Source organism: Aquarana catesbeiana, linkage group LG01 (assembly GCF_042186555.1).
Source record: "Aquarana catesbeiana isolate 2022-GZ linkage group LG01, ASM4218655v1, whole genome shotgun sequence".
NCBI lineage: Eukaryota > Metazoa > Chordata > Amphibia > Anura > Ranidae > Aquarana > Aquarana catesbeiana.
The window spans coordinates 866,175,677-866,202,506 of record NC_133324.1 but is presented as its reverse complement, the minus strand read 5'-3'; the positions used below and the strand labels follow the sequence as shown (position 1 = coordinate 866,202,506).

Genomic DNA, 26,830 nt, shown 5'->3' with positions numbered 1-26,830 from the left:
CAAGCATATGGAGTAAAGGTAAAGCTTACTGCAGAACCGAGGTTCGCCAAGAGTCTTGCAGTGGTCCCACCCTAAGGTAGGCCTGAGGTACTTGATTATCCTCTCAGGTGTGCCGTCCTGGAAGATGACTTGAGAAAAGTACTAGTTACTTACCGGTAACTATCTTTCTGGGAAATCTTCCAGGACGGCAGGCCTACTTCCCACCCGTTGGAGGAGGGAAAATTTTAGAACACTAGAAGGTGAGTGCCTATGAGGAATGATTTCCCTTGTGAACCAGGTTCAGGAGTTACTTCTTTACAAACTGAGGATCAGGGGGAAGGGTGTGGACTTAAAACAGCTGTTGATTGATTGTGTTTCCTGTGGGGAGGAGCCTCTCATCTCTCAGGTGTGCCGTCCTGGAAGATTTCCCAGAAAGACAGTTACCGGTAAGTAACTAGTACTTTTTTTACTGTTTGCTATAATAAATATCCAATTTTTTTTTTTCTTTAAAACAAAATTTTTCCTCAGTTTAGGCCGACATGTATTCTACTACATGTTTTTGGTAAAAAAAAAATCACAATAAGCGTACATTGATTGGTTTGCGCAAAAGTTATAGCGTCTACAAAATAGGGGATAGATTTATAGCATTTTTATTATTTTTTTTTTTTTTACTAGTAATGGCGGCGATCTGCGATTTTTATCGTGACCGCGATATTGTGGCGGACATATCGGACTCTTTTGACACATTTTTGGGACCATTCACATTTATACAGCGATCCGTGCTATAAAAATGCATTGATTACTGTATAAATGTGACTGGCAGGGAAGGGGTTAACACTAGGGGGTGATCAAGGGATTAATTATGTTCCCTTGGAGTGATTCTAACTGTAGGGGGAGGGGACTCACAAGGGGAGGAGACCGATTGGTGTTCCTCTGTAGTGAGAACACATCATCGGTCTCCTCTAACCTGACAGGATGTGGATCTGTGTGTTTATACACACAGATCCACGATCCTGCTCGGTTACCGGGCAATCACGGGTGCCCGGTGGACATCTCGGGCACGCGCACCGAGTCCTCAGTGACACGCGCGACCCCTGGTGGGCTGGGAAAGTGAGAGCGTCATATGACTCTTAGATTGTAAGCTCTAAGGAGAAGGGCCCTCTGATTCCTACTGTATTAAAGTGTATTGTATTTGTATTGTCTACCCTCAAGTTGTAAAGCGCTACGTAAACTGTTGGCACGATATAAATCCTGTATAATAATAATAATAATAAGACGCCCTCCTGCAACGAGAGCTGCGCCGCCTGGCCGTCAATTGCCAGGCGGCGGTCGGCAAGCAGTTAAACAAGGTTTCCAGGGCTGCTGTGTAGATTTAGTAGCCTACCAGATGTCTTTCCACTCCTCTGATTCTATTGTGACATTGAGGTCAGATGTCCATTTGTGTGTGGACTGAGGATATAGAATGGTTAATACAGGGATCTTCAAACTACGGCCCTCCAGCTGTTGCAGAACTACAAGTCCCATGAGGCATAGCAAGACTCTGACATTCACAGACATGACTAGGCATGATGGGAACTGTAGTTCCTGAACGACTGGAGGACCGTAGTTTGAGGGCCCCTGGATTAATATATGGGAGAACAAATGGAAAATGAGGCCCGCTGAGTTCATACATTAGGGTTGCCACCTCATCCCTTTAAACCCAAACACATATGAATTATACAGGTTCTGATGCTAATTTAATGCAGATAAGGCACCAAGTGAGTTTAATTACCACGTTAATAAGCCACAGAACCTGTTTGATTATTATGTGTTCGGTTTTAACGGGATGAGGTGGCAACTCTATCATACATGGATATTCAGTTCATAGAAGACCTAGTCGGAGTAGCAGACTCATGAAAGTAAGGGCCTGCTAGGCGACGGAGGTCTGTGAGGCCCAGAGTTGACCAGGCCGCAAAATAAATGGTAGTAGTGGGTGGTGCTGGGAGAGCAATTTAGACTGATGTTTCACGCAATTCCACAGGCACAGAGAATAAAGAGTGACAAGATTGGATACTGTAGCCTCTCAGTAGGTTTGATCCCAATACTAAGCAGGTCACAATCCACTGCTTCTAGCCTCACCCACAATGGAATTTCCCAGGTGGCTTGGTATTTGGTATTAGCATGGTATTTGTGGAAGGCTTAAGCACCCTTGGGGAAAAGCACATTTTAGTAAATAAAATATAGATATTTAAAAAAAACAAAAACAACCAAAACTGCTATGCACTACCTGTACTAAATAATAGTATTTTGCCTAGCTAAGTAAACAAGCAACCTATGAAAGTCTGGTGCTTGTATAAGGCGGCTGTCACCTGAGTATTTAAAGAGAAGACAATGAGAGAGTCTATGAAACACTAGCAGAGCACTGGAGATAGGGTTACCGCCTCTAGGATTCAGACTACACCTGCGTGTCTCTCACCTGAAGATCTTCATTGCAAGGTGCCCTTTTTCATGAAGTCTGTGTCACGGAAAGTGCTGCATATCAACCCCGATCCTCATACTGAAGCCAAGCAAATTGTGGTAGAAAATGGAATATCACACGGGTGTACATATGGCAATATGCATGGCTGATAACAAGTGGTATTGTTGCTGCATGGCAGCTTAGGATGCCCGGGTGCTTCAAGAAAACCATATTCTCCTTGGCTGCTGCTTGTAGTTTTACATCTTTTGTGCTGATAATTGTTGCCATGGCGACTCAGAAATGGATGACTGGGAAGATTCTGTGTCAGACTGGAGTAGACCTGGTCAATGCTTCAGATCCAGAGCTGGTGAAGTTTATCGGGGACATCTACTACGGGCTCTTCGAAGGTGGCAAAGTAAGGCAGTGTGGACTGGGAAAACGAACGTTTACATTTCAAGGTAAATTCCTAATTAATTCAAAAAAATCCTTGTAAAACTAATTAATGAATATGTAAGCCTAACATTTCATATTCCTGATATGTGTCTGCTGTACCATGTACTTGAAAAAGTATCCTGTTCTCTTTGTATTGCTTCCTTAGTGTGAAATCCTTGGTGATCCTGCCAGTCCCAATGCTTTCCTATGAAAACAAAACTGATCACGCTAGGCATGAAAGCACAGCATGGTCAGTTTTCTGGCTGTGTTGGGAACTCAGCTTGCTCAGACTGGTGACGACACGACCCCCCTGCATAGAAATGTACAAGGAAGATTAGTGTACTGCTGTTGAAGAGACATCTTCTCAATAAAGTATTGAAGGCAAAGAAAAAATGCATGGATAGTAGGTTATATGGTTTCCAATGGCATAGTTCACATTAGTGTGGTCAGTTCCAGTGCGTTCCAGCAAAAAGAGTAGAACATGCTGCATTATTTTTTTTCCACTGAACTGCATTGGAATGCAGTAAAATGTATTGGAACACACCAAAATGCATCGGAATGCACATTTTCTTATTTAAGGTGAAGAAAAAAAGGGGGAAAACGCACCGTAACACATCGAAAACGTATAAAAAAACCCCACTGTAATGCATCTGGAACGCATCCCGTGCATTCCAGCAAAAAAGAGTAGAACATGCTGCATTTTATTTCCACTGTACTGCAATGTAACGTGGTAAAACGTATCGGAAAACACACCTAAACCCACCGGAACGCACAAGTCCTTCTTAAAGTTGAAGAAAAAAAGAGGGGAAAAAATGCACCGTAACAAATCAAAAACATAAAAAAAAACACACTGTAACACATCAAAAACACATTTGGACTGTGTTTCTATGGTGTGTGAACCAGTCATGGCCACCGTTGCAGCTAACTTCTAGATAGAATATGTAAGTGCACTCTTTTATTTATAATAAATACGTTATGTAGCAGAGTCTTTAGCTTCTTCCAGTTTAATGAGAACCTCTAAGGCCAAAGATAGCTGACATCCTTCTGTAAGTAGTGGGTTGTGAGGCATAGTGGGTGCAAGGTGTAAGTTATTGGGTGCCAGACACTTCTTGAATGCAAAAGAGGTGTTTATTTCTTTTACAGTCTTTCTTTTATGAGGAAAAGAGGGTTAGGGCCAGGACACCCTTAAGCAGTTGCAATGTCAATTGGCAGACTCTGAGACTTCAATAGGAGAACAGCCGTACAGGGAAAGGCCCCAGCAAGGCGTCACGTCTGTACATGCAGGATTGCTGTCTCTTATGGTAACAGTCTTTAACAGTTTCTAACACAAATCTTAACAGTCCTCTCAGCTTCACTACAACTTTTACTTGTAGTTCTTTAGCCGCTGAGCTCTTGGTCTCTCATTGGACCCTCTGATTCACTGACTCTGAATCCCTGGAGCTCCTCAAAGCTTTGCAGTGGTATCTCCCTCAAGCGTCACGCACGCTTCCCTACTGGGTCCCTAGCTTGGCATTCCAGATACTTCTCAAGCTTCACCCCTGCTAACCGGCTCGGTCCCTGGCTTGACTCACAAGGCTGCTCTGCAAGCGCCACCTCCGCTGGCCGGGTCCCTGACTCGATCCACGCCTCAAGTTTCCCGATTCTCCACCATGCCCGTTCGGTGAGAATGCTGCTCCGGTACTTGCTTCAGTTACTCACTGTGGTCCCTGGTAAAGGACCCTTAGTGGCGACAGCTTCCCTTCTACCTCCGACCACGACAGGTTCCCCGGCCAGCAGAACCGTCACTTCTGGTTGGACTGCAAGCCGCAATCCCAACCCTGGGCTGCCCTCTTACTTCTGGATAGGCCCTCACAAAGCCTGGCAGCCAGATGCCCCCGGGATAGGCCCAATCTCCAGCCTAGCAGCCCAGGGCATATGGCACAGGTCCACCCAGACAGCCGTCCAGGTGGCACAGAACACAGATCACCTGACTCCACCCAAATATATAGATACTTCCAGCAGGCCAAGGGATTCAAGAAAATTGCTCCCCATATATCCATAACCTGACCTTGGGTTGCCTTTCTCATATCTAATACCACCAAGTACCCGGCCACCTAGTGGTAGAAGAGAAAAGTGCAACAAGGCCATTGGATCTCTATCAATCAACCAGGATAACTACTCCTGGCAAGTAAATTGTAAGGAGCTCCCTGCCTAAAATACAGGGTGCTACATCCTCCCCCTGTCCAAGAAACGACGTCTCTGAGTTTACAGAAAAATAATTTGAGCTAACAAGCCTGAGAGCGAGTGTCCTGGCAAAAAACTGGGATAGGTAGGGAAACAGAAAAAGGGTTAACGGTATAACAGTAGAATAACATATGTGTGGCGTGCCACATGAATAGACGTTAGTGTTAAAACATGAAAGTAGTTAGTCACATATGACATTCAAATATCAAAAAGGGTTATGTACACTTTGAAGCCAAGTAAAGCAAGAGTATTGCTTCCTAACTATCTATCTAAAATATACAAGAATAAAGATTATACAAAAAGGTTAGTGTTGTGATCCGGCTAGATCCCTGTCTCTCCTTGACCAAGAAAGAAGCACCGACATAGCAACACCTGAAAGAGAGTGATCAAACAGTGCAAAGGCATCCTATCCTATAGTGCAATATGTACACAGTGTTCATGACTAGGGATGAGCTTTCGAGTTCGAGTCGAACTCATGTTTGACTCGAACATTGGCTGTTCGCCGAACAGCGAACAATTTGGGGTGTTCGTGGCAAATTCGAATGCCGCGGAACACCCTTTAAAAGTCTATGGGACCCCCACAACCACCGGCCAGGGTTGTGGGGATGAGGCCCTTGTCCTCATCAACATGGGGACAAGGTGTTTTGGGGGGCTACCCCAAAGCGCCCTCCCAATGTTGAGGGCATGTGGCCTGGTAAGGTTCAGGAGGGGGGGCGCTCTCTTCTCCCCCTCTTTTCCTGCGGCCTGCCAGGTTGCGTGCTCGGACAAGGGTCTGGTATGGATTTTTGGGGGGACCCCATGCCTTTTTTTTTTTTTATTTTGGCGCGGGGTTCCCCTTAAAATCCATACCAGACCTGAAGGGTCTGGTATGGAATTTAGGGGGACCCCCACGTCTTTTTTTTTTTTTTTAAATTTTGGTTCGGGGTTCCCCTGTGGGGAATTCCCATGCCGTTTTTATCAATGAACTTTTTGTGTATTGTCGGACCGGCAATGCAATAGCCGCGAGTAGTTTTAAATTACTTTGTTCCTTTGAAATGTAATTTTTCTGTCAGACTGTTCTAAACACGGGAAACATGCGCTCCTTTACAGGCATACTATAGACACCCCCCAGCTACGAAATTTAAAGGGATATTACACTTTTATTGTTTGACTTTAAGCATTATTAAAATGACTGCTCCTGAAAAAACGGCCATTTTTAAAACTTTTTTTTTGCATTGATCCATGTCCCCTGGGGCAGGACCCAGGTCCTCAAACACTTTTTATGACAATAACTTGCATATAAGCCTTTAAAATTAGCACTTTTGATTATTCATGTTCGTGTCCCATAGACTTTAACGGTGTTCGCGTGTTCGAACAAACTTTTTTCCTGTTCGCATGTTCTGTGCGAACCGAACAGGGGGGTGTTCGGCTCATCCCTATTCATGACATGTTACAGCCCATTGACTACATTCCCAGCAGTTCTTTTTCTTCTCCAAAGGCAACTCCGGGCACAAAGGCATGACTGCATCTCAAGCAACAGGCAGTCAGGCTAAGATGCAAGGGACCACACTTCGGGACACAGGTCCCCTTGCAGAAATATCTTCAGTCTGCCCACAGAACAGCCAAAGACAAAGAGACTTTCTTTGTCATTTGCAACCAACAATCTGCTGAAGTTCACAGATTGCTCTTCAGGGTGGGACACCCCAACAACTTCAATTCTAGCCAACATGGCTCAGATGAAAAATTTATTTCCCAGCACTTTCTTTTTACATGGAATGCCTTTTCCACTGAGATATTTAACTGTCTGACAGTCATCTCATTAGTCATCATATTAGTTATCTCATTAGTACCACATTAATTTAGCATTTGCTGCAAATTAGATAAACAAGCCAACACATGGTCACATCTCTCAGTAGACATTCAGGCAGGATTCATTACTGCATGCATTACTGCAACATACAACATTCTGAGTTGCACCCAAATGCACATTTTTGGTGCTTTTTGATTCATTAGGCAGCCCATTCAAATGAAGCATTAACGTGCTAACATTAACCACTTCAATACAGAATACTTAGACACCTTCCTGCCCAGACCAATTTTCAGCTTTCAGTGCTGTCGCAGTTTGAATGACAATTACGCGGTCATCCAACACTGTACCCAAACTAAATTTTTATCATTTTGTTCCCACAAATAGAGCTTTCTTTTGGTGGTATTTGATCACCTCTGCGGTTTTTATTTTTTGCGAAACAGATAAAAAAAGACCGAAAATTCTGAAAAAAATAAGTTTTGCTTTTGTTTTTGTTTAAAAATTTTGTAAATAAGTAAGTTTTCTCCTGCACTGATAAGGCGGCACTGACGGGCACTGATAAGGCGGCAGCGATGAGGTGGCACCAATGAGCGGGCACTGACGATGGGCACTGGTAGGCGGCACTGATGGGTGGCACTGATATGCAGCACTGATGGGCATTGATAGGCGGCACTGATGGGTGGCACTGGGTGGCACTGGTGGGCACTGATGGGCACTGTTAGGCAACACCTATGGGCACTGAAAGGCTGCACAGATGGGTTCTTATGGGTGGCACTGATAGGCACACTGATGGGCACTGATACATGGCACTGATGGGCACTGATACGTGGCACTGATGGGCACTGATACGCGGCACTGATGGGCATCCCTGGTGGCACTTGCAGTGGTAGGCATGGGAGTGGGCACTGATTGGCAGCTGCCTGGGCATTGATTGGCAGCTGCCTTTGCACAGATCAGTATTTCCCTGGGGGTCTAGGGGGCATACCTGGTGGTCCAGTGTGGCTGGTTTCCCTGGTGGTCCTGGGCGGCTTCCCTGGTGGTCCTGGGCGGGTTCCCTGGTGGTCCTGGGTAGGATCCGAGGGGGGGCTGTGCTGATAAACAATCAGCACAGACCCCCCCTGTCAGGAGAGCAGCCGATCGGCTCTCCTCTACTCGCGTCTGTCAGACGCGAGTGAGGAAAAGCCGATCACCGGCTCTTCCTATTTACATCGTGATCAGCCGTGATTGGACAGGGCTGATCACATGGTAAAGAGTCTCCGTCAGAGACTCTTTACCTAGATCGGTGTTGCGGGGTGTCAGACTGACACCCCGCAACAACGATCACCGCGATGCGCGCCCCCGGGGGCGCGCAGCGGCTCAATATCCTGAGGACGTCATATGACGTCCAGTCAGTAAATTGAAACCACTTTGCCGACGTCATTCTGCTATATGGCGGGCGGCAAGTGGTTAACACACCACAATGATGTAAATGGGCCCCTAAGGTCTTGGATTTACTTTCCACCAAGGGCACATTTCCTTTCAACAAATGATGGCATCATGGTTGTCTTTGGATTTTTAACAGTGAGCATATATAGTCAGGTCCATAAATATTGGGACATTGACACAATTCTAATCTTTTTGGCTCTATACACCACCACAATTGATTTGAAATGAAACAAACGAGATGTGCTTTAACTGCAGACTTTTAGCTTTAATTTGAGGGTATTTACATCCAAATCAGGTGAACGGTGTAGGAATTACAACAGTTTGTATATGTGCCTCCCACTTTTTTAAGGGACCAAAAGTAATGGGACAATTGGCTGCTCAGCTGTCCCATGGCCAGGTGTGTGTTATTCCCTCATTATCCCATTTACAAGGAGCAGATAAAAGGTCCAGAGTTCATTTCAAGTGTGCTATTTGCCTTTGGAATCTGTTGCCGTCAACTCTCAATATGAGATCCAAAGAGCTGTCACTATCAGTGAAGCAAGCCATCATTAGGCTGAAAAAACAAAACAAACCCATCAGAAAAATAGCAAAAACATTAGATGTGGCCAAATCAACTGTTTGGAACATCCTTAAAAAGAAAGAACGCACCGGTGAGCTCAGCAACACCAAAAGACCTGGAAGACCACAGAAAACAACTGTGGTGGATGACCGAAGCATTCTTTCCCTGGTGAAGAAAACACCCTTCACAACAGTTGGCCAGATCAAGAACACTCTCCAGGAGGTAGGTGTATGTGTGTCAAAGTCAACAATCAAGAGAAGACTTCACCAGAGTGAATACAGTGGGTTCACCACTAGATGTAAACCATTGGTGAGCCTCAAAAACAGGAAGGCCAGATTTATTGATGATGTGACTGCTGACAAAAGCAGCAGGATGAATTCTGAAGTGTTTCGGGCAATATTATCTGCTCATATTCAGCAAAATGCTTCAGAACTCATTGGACGGTGCTTCACAGTGCAGATGGACAATGACCCGAAGCATACTGCGAAAGCAACCAAAGAGTTTTTTAAGGGAAGGAAGTGGAATGTTATGCAATAGCCAAGTCAATCACCTGACCTGAATCCGATTGAACATGCATTTCACATGCTGAAGACAAAACTGGAGGGAAAATGCGCCAAGAACAAGCAGGAACTGAAGACAGTTGCAGTAGAGGCCTGGCAGAGCATCACTAGGGATGAAACCCAGCGTCTGGTGATGTCTATGTGTTCCAGACTTCAGGCTGTAATTGACTGCAAATGTTTTGCAACCAAGTATTAAAAAGTGAAAGTTTGATGGATGATTGTTAATCTGTCCCATTACTTTTGGTCCCCTAAAAAGTGGGAGGCACATATACAAACTGTTGTAATTCCTACACCGTTCACCTGATTTGGATGTAAATACCCTCAAATTAAAGCTGAAAGTCTGCAGTTAAAGCACATTTCAAATCCATTGTGGTGGTGTATAGAGCCAAAAAGATTAGAATTGTGTCGATGTCCCAATATTTATGGACCTGACTGTATAACTGGGGAGTGCAGCTCCTAGAATGTGATGAAGGAGGGGCAAATGTACCATAGCCAACTTCAAGTTATATAACAAATCAGCAAGTAATTCAACCCAACAAAAATGCCCATATTGCAAGAGCGGTACCTTGATATTTCTTTGCTTAAAGAATACACATATTTTATACAAGGTTTGCAAAGCAGTGTGCACCAAGCACTGCTAAATCACACGGAAGCGTTGTTGATCAATGACTTCCCTAAAGTGATTGTAAGGTAAAAGGTCTTTTACCTTAATGCACTGTATGCCTTAGGATAATAAAACTTTTCCATGTCCGCTCTCCCCAGCCCCCTTCAAATACTTTCTTTTGCTCGATCTCGATCCAGTGCTGTGCCCGTGTGCAGCATTGCTGCTCTTCTCTCCGTCTTCTCACAGAAGGCTCAGCAGCAGGAGCTCCTGCTCCTGCTTCTGTCTATCAAATCCTATGAGCATAGAATGGGCAGGGGGTGGGGCTGAGCCACACTGTGTGTGTCAATAGATGCTTTCCAGATTGAAATCGAGCCCTTACTATTGCCCTTGTAGCAAGGCACTTGCTATGCGGCCACTCAAAGAAGGAGCTAAGAACGCCAGCGGAGGACCCCAGAAGAGGAGGATTGGGGAAGCTCTGTGCAAAACTATTGCACAGAGCAGGTGAGTATGGCATCTTTGTTATTTTAGAAAAAAAAAACACTTTACAACCACTTTAATGCACAGCAGTAGTAGATCTGCCATCAGTATGGGCACCCACCGGGGAGTGAAGTCCCGTACTTCCTTTCCTTGGTAATGCGGGATGAAATACCTGTTGTAATTAAACACCGCAGCCCTCCCACTGTGACCACCCACACACAAAACCCCCTAAGAGCCTCCAGTCAGTTGCAGATCTCCTAACCTCTCACAGTGCCCCCTAGCTCCCCAACCTCTCACAGTGCCCCCTAGCTCCCCAACCTCTCATAGTGGTCTGCGGTGCCAATGAATACTAAGGGGTTGATTTCCTAAAACTGGAGAGCGAAAAAATTGGCAGCCAATCAGCTTCTAATTTCAGCTTGTTCAATTAAACTTTGACAAAACCTGGAAGCTGATTGGTTTCTATGTAGAGCTGCACCAGACTTTGCACTCTCCAGTCTTAGTAAATCAACCTCTGGGTGTTTTTCCCGCTATGAACCACTGACCACAATCTATTATATTTCTGATGATCGATGGCGGGGCACTTTTTCCTCTTATGCCCTGTACACACGATCGGACATTCCGACAACTAAATCCATCGGAATTTTTCAGACGGATGTTGGCTCAAACTTGTCTTGCATACACACGGTCGCACAAAGTTGGTCAGAAATTCCGAACGTCAAGAACGCGGTGACGTACAACACGTACGATGAGCCGAGAAAATGAAGTTCAATAGCCAGTGCTGCTCTTCTGCTTGATTCCGAGCATGCGTGGCACTTTGTGCGTCGAAATTGTGTACACCCGATTGGAATTTCCCACAACGGATGTTGTTGTTGGAAAATTTTAGATCCAGCTCTCAAACTTTGTGTGTCGGAAATTCCGATGGAAAATGTCCGATGGAGCCTACACACGGTCGGGATTTCTGCCAACAAGCTCCGATCGCACATATTCCGTCGGAAAGTCCGATCGTGTGTACAGGGCATTAATGCCAGGGTATTTTTTTCTACGTTTGCACTGACCACCAATAAATGCCATTTGAATGTATGTACTAACTGCCAATGTACAGTATATCATAGCTGTGGTTGCACAGTCCACCAAAGCATACCAGCAGCATTTTCACTGACCAAAAATATATAATAGGAGTCACATTTCAATGAGCACCAATGTATAAAAAAGTGATATTTCTGTGATGGGCACCAAAGTAACAGAAGGGCGCTCTGTTAGTGTCCACCAATGTAAAAAGCTGTTCTTATGAGATATCGCATAGCAGTGGTTAGAGGTGCTGCTGCTAGGAATGCAAAATAATCCAGTGGTCACCAGTACAAATTGTTGGGTACCACGGAGATAGGTTGCCAGGGGGTCCCATCAAAATTTGCTATGGGGCTCTTTGATTTGTACGGTATGTTCATGGTGACGGGTCACGGGATTACACAATAATTGTCCTTTTCTGTTATTTTTTATAGTATTCCCAGATCTGGTGAAACAGCTGAACACCGCTCTTCATGTCTTCATTATCCTCTTCCTGTGCACTGCTATTTCTTTTGCTCTGATCAGTCTTGGGTTCTGTATTTACAATGCACTGAAAGTCCCTTATCGGTCAATTAAAGGTCCTGCTGGCATATGTCTGTGGAACTTCATCGCAGGTAATTTACTAAGTGACATCTGGATGATAATTAATGCACAATAAAGACTCATGTTTTATAAAGTACTATTTGGTAAGATTGAATATAATCATATACTGCATATGTATTTATGTGTCTGTGTACATGCAGGAAAGTTTAACCCTACGTTCACACCTATGCGTTTTTTTTTTTAGTGCGTTTTGCAGTTTGCAGAAACACACTACAGTACATTTAACATGGTTTCCTATGGTACTAATTCACATCTATGCATTTTGTGGCCGGTGCGTTTTTGAAAAGGGTCGGGGACTTTTTTCCCCTGATTTGCGGCTAATAGATTTCAATGGAGCTGCACCAGAAACGCAAGTGGTGCATTTGTGATGCGATTTTTTGATGTGTTTTGCGTTTCTTATTTTACTACTTTATATAGCTGTTTGCTAAGCAGGGGGTCGGGAAGCCAGCCACCACGTCCTTAGCAACCAATGAGTCATCAGCTGAATGTAAAAAAAAAAAAATTCCCTGCAAAACAATTCACAAAAAAGCGTAGGCCCCCCCCCCCCCCCCAAAAAAAAAGAAACCATACCAGACCCTTATCCATACCCAGCAGGTTCCAGAAAGGGAGGGGACGAGCGAGCACCCCCCCCCCTGAACCATACCAGGCCGCATGCCCTCAATATAGGGGGGTGCTTTGGGGCAGGGGCACTCTGCGCCCCCCCCACCCCAAAGCACCTTGCAGCCATGTTGATGAGGACAAGGGGCTCTTCCCGACAACTGTGGTTGTCGGGGTCTGCGGGCAGGGGGGCTTATCGGAATCTGGACCCCCAGATCCCGGCCCCCCACCCTATGTGAATGGTTATGGTTACATCGTAACCCTACACATTCACCAAAAAAGCAGTGAAAAGTAAGAAAAAACAAGAGCCAATTTTTGACAATTCCTTTTATTAGTAAAATAGCTCTGAGCCACTGTCTCTCCCGGGGTCGTTGCTCCTGGTGCCCTCGTCTTCTTCAGCCAAAGATTTCTCCCTGAGCTGTCATTTCCCGGTGTCGTCGTCTTCCTCGCCGCTGCCTGTTACCCGCTAAGAAACAAACAAAAAAAGCTGGTGTTGTTGCAAAGCTGTCTTCCTCCTTTGTTATGTTCCACACTGTCCGGCGCCTCATATATAGGCATGGGGCGTGGCCATCCAATGACCGTCGCCCGCCCACGTCACATGTCACAAGAGGCTGGAAGAAGAAGACATCAAGAAGAAGACGGCGACAAGAGGAGGAAGAAGAAGGCGGCAAGGAAGAAGACGACACCGGGAGATGACAGCTCAGGGAGAAAACGGTGGCAGAAGAAGACGAGGGCACAGGGAGCGACAACACCAGTAGAGACGGCGGCTCAGAGCTATTTTACTAATAAAGGAATTGTCAAAATCTGGCTCTTGTTTTTTTTTAACTTTTACTGCTTTTTTGGTGAATGGGTAGGAGTACGAGGTACCCGATACATATTCACATAGGGTGGGGGGCCAGGATCTGGGGTCCCCTTGTTAAAGGGGGCTTCCAGATTCCGATAAGCCTCCCCGCCCGCAGACCCCGACAACCCTTGTGTTGTCGGGAAGAGGCTCTTATCCTCATCAACATGGGGCAAGGTGCTTTGGGGGGGCGAAGAGCCCTACCTGCCCCAAAGCACCCACCCCCCCATGTTGAAGGCATGTGGCCTGGTGTGGTTCAGGAGGGGGGTCCCCTCCCTTTCCTGACCTGGCGGACGGCATGCTCGGATAAGAGGCCGGTATGGTTTTTGGGGAGGGCCCTATGCGTTTTTTTATTTTGTGCAAAGGGCCTGGTATGTACCTGGGGGAGGGGGGGCCTATGCCGGTTTTTATTTTAATTTAGCTTTCAGCGGGAACCCCAGCCGACAGCTGATGACTCATCGGTTGTTAGGGACAAGGTGACGAGCTTCCCAGGCCCCCTCCTTAGCAACCAGCTTTATACAGTGTGTTTTACAGTGCATTTAAAGAGGAAAAAAAAAATGTAAAATGCAAAATGCACTTAAAAAACGTGCCTGAAAAACGCATCAAACGCAGCCGCATAGGTGTGAACCTAGACTACTGCCATGTACACAAGACTAGAGTTTTTGACAGCAAAGGTCCGACGGAACGAATCCGCCGGACAATCCGATCGTGTGTGGGCTTCATCGGACCTTTGCTGTTGAAAAATCAGTTGGACTTTAGATTTGGACATGTTTCAAATCTTTCCGACGGACTCGAGTCCGGTCGAAAAATCAGTTCGTCTGTATGCTAGTCCGACGGACTAAAACTGGCGCTAGGGCAGCTATTGGCTACTGGCTATCAACTTCCTTATTTTAGTCCGGTCGTACGTCATCACGTTTGAAACGATCGGACTTTGGTGGGATCGTGTGTAGGCAAGTCCGATTCGTTGGAACTCCGTCGGAACTCTGTTGAAAAGTCTCTTGAAGTTCCTTCCGACGAAAAGTCCGGTCGTGTGTACACGGCATAAGTGGAACTTCTCTTTACCAATCAACTTTCATTATTTTTAATCCTCATTTTGCATGCATTAGTAAATAGATAGGAAAGTACAGTAAAACCTTGGTTTGAGAGCGTTTTGCAAGACAAGCAAATCTATTACATTTATCACACCTCCCAACTTTTTGAGATGGGAATGAGGGACACCTATTAGCACACGTATGTAGGCATAGGACACACCCCCTGCCACGCACCCTTAAAGGAGAATTATACAAAAAAATCAATACTTAAACCCACAAGTGCTTTATTTTTACCCCCTACTATTCGTTTATATTGGCTTTTGAAGTTTACAAATGCAGCAATTTAGTAATTGGATGAAAGGTTTAGCACTGGGAAACACTTTTTAAAAGATAATTAGTGCATTTTATATACAACTACAGTATATGGATCAGACCAAAATGAGGGACAAATGATGTGGGATGAGGGACAGAAGGACATTGCTCCAAATTAGGGACAGTCCCTCCAAATCAGGGACAGTTGGGAGCTATGCATTTATTGAAAGTACAACATTTAGAAACTCACATGGTTGATGATTAAAACAGACACATCTAAGTATGCAGACATCCTCCGCACCGCCATCGACGCCATTCCTTCCACACTGCTCTCCATGAGCACTCCAAACCTCGCTTTCAGATCGCTCTACTGCAGGGTAGTCTTCCTGGTCACGATTGCAGACTGACAAAGGTGAGAGCCGGCGGTGCGGAGGACGGTCTATGTGGACAGCTTTACTCCGGATGCCTGCATACTTATATGTGCCTGTGAGTTGCTAAATGTTGTACCTTCATTAAATGTAACCATATTGCTACACTTAGAGACGCCTCTCTTCTCTTATATACTCTGTAGCTCCTGCTGGATTTTGCTTATAATCCCCTTGTGGAGGCTGCCATTTGTAGATGGACATTTTATGGTTACACAACCTATCACATTACTATAATCTTTTTATATGGACTATAAACTGAAGGATTTATGAATAAATGGTTGTGGAACGAATCATTTGAGTTTCCATTATTTCTTATGGGGAAATTTGCTTTGATATACAAGTGCTTTGGATTACAAGTATGTTTCCAGAACGAATTAAGCTCGCAATCCAAGGTTTTACTTTATATCATATTGACTTGTTTTAAGTGTTTTTTGTTTTTTTGGTTTCTTTATTTACTTCCTGGTTTCTTACCTAAGGAAAATGATGTCATACATACCAGGAGTCTTCAGGGAGGTAGGAAAGGAGGAGGGTGTTTCTCAACTAAGCACACCCTCCTGCCAGGGTTACCAATTGTCAGTAAATTTACAGACAGTTCGTAAAAATCAGTGATTTTTTTACAACTGTCTGTAAATATCAGGGGCTGATAATTTGTCATGTTGCGTTGACATTTCAAATGTAAACTAGGCAAATTACTTGTTATGTGTATTGTCAGTGTTTTCATATTGTGTTTTTGTTGTGTGGTGAGTTCTGTCATTTTTCAGGTTGTCAGTAAAAAAATATGTTATGTCATTAAATTTTTCACGTTTTGTTAGTAACAAATGCTGCGGGAACTTGGCAACGCTGCCACCTGCATGCATGCCTGAGCTAAGAGCAGATGGATTCCAGGAAGTAAATGCTACATGAATCATTTACCCTTAATCAAAATGGCCACGGCCAGAAATGCTAGGGGTGTTTTTTTAAAGTGATTTCTTAACAAAATAAAGTATAGAAGCATGAATGAATGGGGGAGTTTGCTTTAAATATTAAAAATGAATTAAATAGTGTTTTTGGTTTGTGGTGCTCAGATGCAGTAAAGATCCACTTTAAACATTTGTATAAGAAAGGCTTATGAAATGCTGCCCACCGTCAGGAGATAATCTAATCCCCAACCAAAAAAGTGATTGGACAGGTTGGGATTTATTGTGCAGTTGTTATGCCACGTACACACGGTCAGATTTTCTGACAACAAATGTTCGATGGGAGCTTGTTGTCAGAAATTCAGACCGTGTGTAGGCTCCATTGGACATTTGCTGTCGGAATTTCCGACAACAAATGTTTGAGAGCTGGATCTCAAATTTTCCGACAACAAAATTTGTTGTTGGAAATTCCGATTGTGTGTACACAATTCCGACGTACAAAATTCCACACATGCTCAGAATCAAGCAGAAGAGCCGCACTGGCTATTGAACTTCATTTTTCTCGGCTCATCGTACATCTTGTATGTCACCGCGTTCTTGATGTTTGGAATTTCCGACAACATTTGTGTGACCGTGTGTATGCAAGACAAGTGTGAGCCAACATCCGTCAGAAAAAAATCCACGTTGTTATTGTCGGAATGTCCGATCATGTGTACACGACATTAGTGTTAAACCCAAGTTGGGACAGAACTGTACCTGCAAGTTTGCTTCCTATCCCTATCCAATGCCTAAAGAGGAATACCGTATTCTTGTTGAAAGGTGAACCTGAGCCATGAAATGCTCAAAAAAAAAGCCTCATTCACACGGGGTGTGTGAATCCATAGCCCGTGTTAGGGCCATGTTTACCCGCACAGGTGTTTCATTCATCTCCATGCAGGCAGTCCCATTTCTGTCAATTAAGACGCAGCCTCTGCATGGCCACTGCCTACTGCCTACTGCCCCCCCTCCCATCATACTGCCCTCCACTGCCACCTCCTCCTATCATACTGCCCTTCACTATCCCCCCTCCCATTATATTGCCCTCCACTACCCCCCTCCCATCATACTGCCCTCCACTACCCCCCTCCCATCATACTGCCCTCCACTACCCCCTTCCCATCTTACTGCCCTCCACTACCACCCCTCCCATCATACTGCCCTCCACTACCACCCCTCCCATCATACTGCTCTCCACTACCACCCCTTCCATCATACTGCCCTCCACTACCACCCCTCCCATCATACTGCCCTCACTGCCTCCCCTCCCATTATACTGCCCTTCATCATACTGCCCTTCACCCCATCATACTGCCCTCCTCCCATCATACTGCCCTCCACTGCCACCCCTCCCATCATACTGCTCTCCACTACCACCCCTTCCATCATACTGCCCTCCACTACCACCCCTCCCATCATACTGCCCTCACTGCCTCCCCTCCCATTATACTGCCCTTCATCATACTGCCCTTCACCCCATCATACTGCCCTCCTCCCATCATACTGCCCTCCACTGCCACCCCCTCCCATCATACTGCACTCCACCCCATCATACTGCCCACCACTGCCACCCCTTCCATCATACTGCCCTCCACTGTCACCCCTCCCATCATACTGCCCTCCACCACATCATATTGCCCACCACTGCTACCCCTCCCATCATACTGCCCTCCACCCCATCATACTGCCCTCCACTGCCACCCCTCCCATCATCCTGCCCTCCACTGCCACCCCCTCCCATCATTGTAAAAAAAATATAAAAAATAAAATTGTAAAATAAAATTATAATGGTAAAAAATAATAATAAAATAACAAAAATTTAAAAACTACCAATCCCGTCCACTGCCCTACTGATTATATCCACTGCTCTATTGACCATGTCTACTTCTCTACTGACCACGTCCACTGCTCTACTGACCACGCCCACTGCCCTACTGACCACGTCCACTGCCCTACTGACCACGTCCACTGCCCTACTGACCACGTCCACTGCCCTACTGACCACGTCCACTGCCCTACTGACCACGTCCACTGCCCTACTGACCACGTCTACTGCCCTACTGACCACGTCCACTGCTGTACTGACTGACACTATTCACAGTCCACACTGACACCACTGGAGGAACTATCAGCAAAGGTTGCACTTGCGACTGGGCCCTGGCCTTCTGCCACCATTACGGGGCCCAAGACTGCAGGACTGCACAACATGTGAAAGGGATCTGCTGTGGGACCATAAAGGGTCGTGGGATCAGTGGGAAGGGCTCGGAGGGAATGGCCCAGGCCGGATTTTGGGGGCCCTTCATGGTTTCTTGCACCAGGGCCCTGAAGGTTCTAATTATGCCTCTTCTACACCCTGTACATAGCTCATCTCAGAACCCTACACCCTGTATATAACTCATCTCAGAACCTTGCACTCTGTACATAGCTCATCTCAGAACCCTGCACCCTCTAATATAGCTCATCTCAGAACCCTGCACTCTGTATATAGCTCATCTCAGAACCCTGCACCCTGTAATATAGCTCATCTCAGAACCCTGCACCCTGTAATATAGCTCATCTCAGAACCCTGCAGCCTGTATATAGCACATCTCAGAACCCTGCACTCTGTATATGGCTCATCTCAGAACCCTGCACTCTGTATATAGCTCATCCCAGAACCCTGCACTCTGTATATGGCTCATCCCAGAACCCTGCACTCTGTATATGGCTCATCCCAGAACCCTGCGCTCTGTATATGGCTCATCCCAGAAACCTGCGCTCTGTATATAGCTCATCCCAGAAACCTGCACTCTGTTCATAGCTCATCCCAAAACCCTGCCCTCTGTACGTAATTCCCCCCAAAACCCTGCATGCTTTTATCTTTTTTTTTTTTTTTTTTTTTTTAATGTGCTGGGGTTTGTATGTATCCATGAGACTCTTGCTTGTGAAACAATAATAAAAGCATATTTTATAGGTACAAGGAAGCTTGAGTTTTGTTTAATGACGCCTCTTAAGCTCCTCCCACTGTCAGAAGTTTGACCACGCCCACATTTGCCACGGCGCACTATGCACGGTTACTTCCTTCCTCAAGTGTCCCACATTCTGAAGTTCAAAAGTTGGGAGGTATGCGCACGTGATGTGCACAGTAAAGCTGTGTGATTCCTGTGCGAATCAGATGCATTTTTCCGCACGCACTAGTGTGAAGCCCGGCTAAAGGAGCTTTTTCTGATTCTGGCACAGGGAATGCAAAGAGAACACTAGACCCTAGATACTTGCATTTTTAATAGGACAGGTTCTAGCTGCATACTCCCTAGGAGATGGTAATCATTGGCACTAATTTAATGGATTTGAAGTGGTGGTAAATGTAGGGGTGTACTTACTTTTTCAAGCAGACATTTCTGCATTTTTGTACATTTAGGTTATGAGAATAAATGCACCATGCCAATTTTACGTATTCTTTGTTCAAATACAGTATATCACCTTTATTTGTAGGCACTGTTTGAATAAAGATCTAATATTTGCCTGTTCAAATATGTTGAAAAAGTCACCTTTTCACATGACTGTTTATAATTCCTTCACAAATGCAGCACTGTCTTTTACTACAAAGCTCCCATTACTTTCCTTTTATGGCAGCCTGTATGGCAGTGGTGGCTGGTGCTCAATTTTTTTTTGTGGGGGGGGGGGCGGCAAACAAACAACCCAGTCGGTCGGTTGGTCTAACCGTGCTAACCACCGCAGCGCAGTGGTGTGATCCGGGGACATAGGAGGCAAGGCATTTTGCCTTGTCTTGCGTTGGGACTATGCTGGAAAATCCACCCAACACAGTTCCACTGTTTGTGGTGTGAATGTACCACCCACAGTAAACAGTAAAATGTGTTCCAAATAATACTTTACACACTTTTTTTTTTTCCAACTTTTACTTCTTTTATACACATGTAGCGCACCCCTTAAGGAGCCGCAGTTGAAATGGGATCCCCCACCCTGCACAGCCAAGCACACCGAATTTTCACAGGCACTTCAGAGAACAGTCCGTGACTTTGTTTTTTGTGGTTTATTGAGGGTTAATAACTTGGATGGGGATGGGAAATTACGGGATGCCCACTTGACTTCAGCAACAACACTTTAGTAGCATCTTCAGGGACATCCTCTTATGCACAGTCTATAAACAGCCTCGACACTTCCTGCACTTTACTTGCTTGCAGATGCCAGCTGGATCACTGCAAACAATTCTGACAGGCCCAGTCAGATTTAGAAATGGTTCTTTGCAGGCAGGAACTCTAATGCCTTGTACACACGATTGGAAATTCCGCCAGCAAAAGTCTGATGTGAGCTTTTTTTCGGAAATTCCAACCGCGTATATGCTCCATCGGACTTTTGTTGGAGAATTTCCGCCAGCAAAAGATTGAGAGCAGGTTCTCTATTTTTCCGACTGAATTTTTTCCGATTGTCTGTAGCAATTCCGATGAGCAAAATTCCTATGCATGCTCGGAAACAGTTCAACACATGCTCGGAAGCATTGAACTTAATTTTCTCGGCTCGTTGTAGTGTTGTTGTACGTCACCGCGTTCTTGACGGTTGAAAGTTCAGAGAACTTTTGTGTGACCATGTGTATGCAAGGCAAGCTTGAGTGGAATTCTGTCGGAAAAACCATCCAAGGTTTTTACGACGGAAATTCTGATCGTGTGTACGGGGCATAATCCCCTTGTTGTGTAGCAGAACACAGTGATCAGCTTGCAACCTCCCTCCTGTGGCTACTGATCCCAACACCACCTCTTCAGGTACTGCCAACCCACCTGGCTGCAGCTGCCTCCTTCACTAGCCCTCCAGACTAATTTTTAACAGCAGTCCTCCAGACTGACTCACACCAGCCCACCCGGCTGACTCTGCAGGAGATCTTCCAGGGAAGGGATGAAGACTTGGCACAATGCAGTCCTCAGGGAGAACTGGACACGTGTGGCAGTCTCCCCCCCTTGTAAGTCCCCAGTAGTACTGCTGTACTTACAATGTCCTCACACTTTCTCCTGTGCCTCCAAGAAGGGCTTCCTCCAAATCCTGGCCCGAGATCACCCCCCAGACTAGGGAGTACCCCAGAGGGCCACTGACAGTCTCCAACTGCCCCTGCTGCCATGGCTTATGCCTATTTATGAGGTAAGCCTTGCCCCCTGCCAGCCCTCTACTGGGGATTGGCTGAGGCCCTCATGAATGTTCCAAACAGCTCCTCCTAACCTCCATCTACTAGATCTAGAAGTTTCTACAATTTTAATAATTTGCCGCCCGCCCACCGTCAAATGACGGAGGGACGGTGCAGCTCTTGTTCTGGGTGGACATTATATGACGGCACCCAGAACGGCTGCTCTCAGGGGCGTGCAGCGAGGCGATCGGGCCGCACCGTGTCCTAGCAACACGTGGCCATGGCTTTTTATCCATGTGATCGGCTGTGTCCAATCACAGCCGGTCACATGTAAACAAGGAAGTGTTGTGCATCGGCTCTCCTCATCTCACACTGACAGTGTGTGTGGCGAGGAGTGCCGATCAGCGGCATCTCCTCACAGGGGAGACCTGGGCTGGTAATCGGGGCACTGATCGTTCACACACTATTTTGTGTGATGAGGTGCAATTTGAGCCTATTCTAAAAGAACGGGCTCAAATCGCACTGCACTGAATCGCATGGGAATTTCTGTGCAATTCATAGGCGATTTATAATGTGAACCAGGGCTAACTTCTGAAACTGCTAGTTCTTGGCTAACATGCTCATACTTAGGCTGGTCATACACTAGGCTAGATTTTTCTAGTTTAGCACGATGGACTGAGCAAGAGAAATCACTCAATTCTGGTATTCAGACTAAACAGCATGGCTGGAGAAGAATCTCCTCTGATGGTTATTGTATTCAGACAGCCACAGTCCCCAGGGCTGTCTGAATACCTGAACAATGGCTGCATACAAGCAAATAGTTCAGATTTTTTTTATTATTCCCTGGCTTTCATTTATTGCATGCTGACTCTTGCACAGTAATTCAGATGTCTAAAGGCCAGGTGCATCTAGTAAACTAGAATTTTCGGATAGAAACCAGTAATGGCAGCTCCCATCTTTCTTCCATGAGAGGTAAGCATTACTTTGGCAACAAAATATGATTAGAATTAGGAAAAGCATACGTTTTTTAAAATATAGTATACCAGTACATCTTTTGTGTCGAAATGAAAATTTTTATTCATGGAAATTATATCTTTGCAGGTCTGTTTATTGTATTTGCGGTGACCAGCTTTATAGCTGCAGTCCAGCTCCACCACCTGACAGATCGGATGGCTAATTTCAGTGAAAACGTCTTTAGGATTGTTATTCTAGAAGAGAAGTATGAAGACTCCTTTTGGGTTTGTGTGGCGAGTGGAGCAATGCATGCTTTCAATATGCTGCTTATGGCGGCCACTGCAATACGCCTACCCAAGCGGAAGACTAAAACCGAGGAGGCAAACGTAACTGCAGAGGATATTATGTATTAGTGATATTCATGGAGATACAAATTCCTTCCTGACACGATGATGGCTCATTACTTCAAGACTTTTTTACTCTTTTCAGACTTACAGTGAGATTTTACCCCATGGAATCTGTGGATAAAAGAACACTTTGAGACAATGAAGCTCATTCTTAAGTAAATCTGAATCAAAATTGTATCAGACCAAAGGGTGCTTTAAATACACCTAAAAAATTGAATTTAATTTTATTTAAAATTAACAGTAATTTTTGAGTTTTATGTATGATAAAACAATGGTGTGCGTATTCTTTATTTTGTATCAGAAAAATAATGACTTACAATGCAATGCATGATAATAAACCTGCACCAAAATATATTATACAAAATGTGATAAAACCTGGTTTCTGAGATTTTATTATTATTAGGCAACCTTGACTTGAAAACAGAACAAATGAAACCTGCTAGAGGAACCCTTTTCAGCGCTCACAAGCAGGCCTGTATGTTCCTTGATTTCCTGCAATCAGCCGTGTGCCAAGGCCCTCGAGTCTGCTCTTGTTCCGCTGTAGTCCACCTTCAAATAACGGCCCACACACCAAAGATGTTCAACTCCACCCAAGGTTTACTGCAACCAGCAAGTGTAGAGGGGGCAGGTCAGCAACTGACCCCAAAAACTCTCTTCTAGCAAGTTTCCTTCCAAATAACAGGCCACATACCAAAGACGTTCAACTCCACCCAAAGTTTATTGTGTAGCAATAACTCTCGGTGGAGCTACTGGTTTAAGCGGGCTTGTTACCTTCACTCTCCTTCCCTCTGTTTCACCGGGTCTAGGGTTCCGTTGAGTTTACCTCTGGACGACACACGCACCAACACTTGAGTACGTTTTCAATGCTTTATTAAACCTTCAACGAAGGAAGTAGCAAGAAATAGGTAGAAGGAAAACTGCAGGGGAAAACTCAAATACCTTTTTAGTAAGATACTTGGCAAATGTCCTTTGGGATTTGATATTTCAGTAAAATGCACTCCCTTGGTGGGACACACTCCTTGCACATCTGGATAGGCCTCTCTCACTTGCCTAGCAGCCAGTACGTAGCACGAACAAAAGTCTCTGCCACAGACTTGTTTGGGATGAACTCGTACAATCCTCTGCCACAGGATGCATTGGTTCTTTCTATGATGAATGTCAGTCACAGTGCTTGAACCTTTAAGCCAAACCTGGCAACACTATGCTGTATAATTACTTTAGGATACGTCCTCCAACCGAGTCACCAGACCCCTCTCCAGACCAGCACGCTGCATGATCCTTCCATGACGGGTCCTCCCCTGGGATCTCCTCGGTTGTCCAGCTTCTTCACTCTGGATAGACAGCTCAGGACCATTCCTCTGCCGCTGTGGTAGGCCCCAGACAAGCTTCTGGGCCCACCCCTGCGCCGCAGCGACATGGGCCTCCGGAACGGAGGACCACGAGATAGGACTCTAATGCATACCTGTCGGCCAGGAGGGCCAGCAAGTGGCTGTAAAACGAACCCCAAAATATGGCGTCTGTCCCATAAATACCCTCACCCAGAATGCAACTCGGAGGTCCACCTCCACCGAGTTGTCTCCGGGACAGAAGAGCATCCATACACTTAGACACGCTGCCTTTCCAACACCAGCCAGCGGCAACAGCGACACCCACGGCTCAGTATGGAAACACACGCAAGGTCAGCCAAGCTGGAACAGAGGCAAATCTAACCTTCCTAACAAAAAAGTTACTAAATTTACCTATCAGATGGTAGATCGCAAATCTACCAGCGCTACAATTGCAGTGAGTGCACACTGCTCACTCCCACCCAAAGCCTTGCCCCCAACATCTCCATGATTAAGCCCTGCTGTGGGTGAAACAAGCTGGGAGCATGGCTTTGGGTGGGAGTGAGCAGTTTGCACTCATTGCAATAAACCTTGGGTGGAGTTGAACATCTTTGGTATGTGGCCTGTTATTTGGAAGGAAACTTGCTAGAAGAGAGTTTTTGGGGTCAGTTGCTGACCTGCCCCCTCTACACTTGCTGATTGCCTGCCTGCCATGCTTATCCTATGGCTTTCTGAGTCGCTTACCAGGAACAAATATGCAGATCAGAAGTTTTGATATGACCAAGCATTAATAAATGCTTGTTCTGGATCAGTTAGTATTGGATCTAGAGACAGCCAAGCAACCTGTGTTTTAGCAAGCAGTGTCAGGCCACCTATTTCTTTCAATATTTGCATTAAAGTTGACCATTCCCCCTTCACTAAAAATCAAATCGAGCATGTAGCGCTGATATGCTGATACATGCTGATATGAAATCATCTTACATTCATTAGCTAACATTTTTGCTTTTACCTACAATTATGCAAATAATAAGAAGCCTGCAATTATCTAGATGTATCTATTTGTAGATTGCCATCATTTCACATTTCTAAAGGTGCCTTTGTTGTAGTTTTTACGACAAGGGTGAAGTTCCTTTTTAACCATAGCTGTAGCAGCACCTACTAATGGGCTCTGCTTCATTGGAGAGCAATACACAAAAAAAAACATAGCTCAACAATCTGCAACGAATATACTATATAACGATTTATCCAGAAAGTAGGTACTCCTTATGGGGGCAACCAGGCCCAGATTTACTCCCTTTGCCGCCCCAAAGCCGGGTCCTTCAATGTCGCCCCCCCCCCCCCACGAACACACACCCACACCACTATTCTCGTCCTTTATTGATGACTGCTACAATAGATCAATTAAAAACATCTCCACACACGAGAACACTGAAAATAATGCCTTTTAAAGATTATAGCAGTAAGAAACTCCCTACAATTTTTTAGTTCTAACTTTTCTTTTGGCAAACTCATCGATAATATCTTCGTAGGACAAAGTATTTAAAAGTTCTGACTCAATGGCAAGTAAAGCTAAACAGTTCAGCCTTTCTTGACCCAAAGATGATCGTAAATAGTTCTTTATGCAAATACATTTTCATTCATTTTTATGCACCACAGCTCAGTTGCAGTGCATAGAAACAGTATGCATTTTGCACCACACTGCTCAGCACGCAGTGGCGCTGTTGCAGTGTGAACAGGACACATAGAAAACAATTGTTTTCTATTGCCCTTGCAGAGACCTGTGTTTTGCTAGTGCAGAAATCACAGACCCCCTTTTACATCAGTGTCTTCAGTCCCCCCCCTTCACATCACAGACCCCCTTTTACATCAGTGTCCTCAGTCCCCCCTTTACATCACATACCCCCTTTTACATCAGTGTCCTTAGCCCCCCCCTTAGGTCACATCCCCCCCGCCTCATCACAAACCCCCATCACAGACCCCCCATTACAGATTGACCCATCACAGACTGACCCCCCCATCACAGACTGACCCCCCCAAATCACAGACCCCCATTACAGACTGATCTGACCCATAGCAGACCCCCCCATCATAGACTGACCCCCCCCATCACAGACCCCCCATCACAGTCTGACCCCCATCACAAACTGGTCCTGACCCATCACAGACTCCCCATCACAGACCCCCATCACAGACTGACCCCCCAAATCACAGAGTGAGCCCCCATCACAGTCCTCTCTCAAACTCCTTTACAGCACAGCACCCCCCCTCCCCAAAGAACCCTACCTTATTCACACAAGACATGGAGCCTGGCTGCTCCGGACAACAGGCGGGACTTTTCACGTTAAAAGTGAGTGATTTATTGCTGGGACTGCCCCGCTGCCTAGCAACCAATCACCCACTCCTTAACTTAAAAAGTCCCGCCCTTTGTCTAGAGTGGCCGCACTTCATGTTTTGTGTGAATAAGACAGGCAGTCTGGGGAGGGGGAAGTGCAGTGATATTAGAGAAGGCACGGACCTGCCGCACCTGCCATGCTGCTATGTTAGTGCGGGGGGGCGGCCGTGAAAGCCGAGAAGTCGCCGCAGGAGCGGTGCCGCCCCTGCACCACTGCCGCCCCAAGGCCTGGCCTCGATGGCCTCGTGGGAAATCCGGCCCTGGGGGGCAACAATAGACTGCTGCCTGTTAATAGTCTACTATGGCCAAGATACTAAACCACAAGGATTTCCTTAACCCTTTCCCGTCGAC

General features: G+C 45.6%; 1 protein-coding gene across 1 annotated transcript; it reads left to right on the top strand.

The window, feature by feature from the left end:
• Positions 1-2,488: 2,488 nt before the first annotated feature.
• Positions 2,489-23,120, top strand: CLRN2 (clarin 2). The gene is made up of 3 exons (XM_073612296.1): positions 2,489-2,874; positions 11,982-12,161; positions 22,503-23,120. The coding sequence occupies exons 1-3, from the start codon at positions 2,622-2,624 to the stop codon at positions 22,766-22,768; spliced, it is 699 nt and encodes a 232-aa protein (XP_073468397.1). The 5' UTR covers positions 2,489-2,621; the 3' UTR covers positions 22,769-23,120.
• Positions 23,121-26,830: the final 3,710 nt, after the last annotated feature.

What these genes read in the sequence shown, in the direction of transcription:
- CLRN2 (XM_073612296.1), top strand. Translation starts at nt 2,622, where the DNA reads ATGCCCGGGTGCTTCAAGAAAACCATATTCTCCTTGGCTGCTGCTTGT. An exon ending in ACGAACGTTTACATTTCAAG is followed by an intron (nt 2,875 to 11,981) that starts GTAAATTCCTAA and finishes TATTTTTTATAG; the next exon opens with TATTCCCAGATCTGGTGAAA. An exon ending in TCTGTGGAACTTCATCGCAG is followed by an intron (nt 12,162 to 22,502) that starts GTAATTTACTAA and finishes ATATCTTTGCAG; the next exon opens with GTCTGTTTATTGTATTTGCG.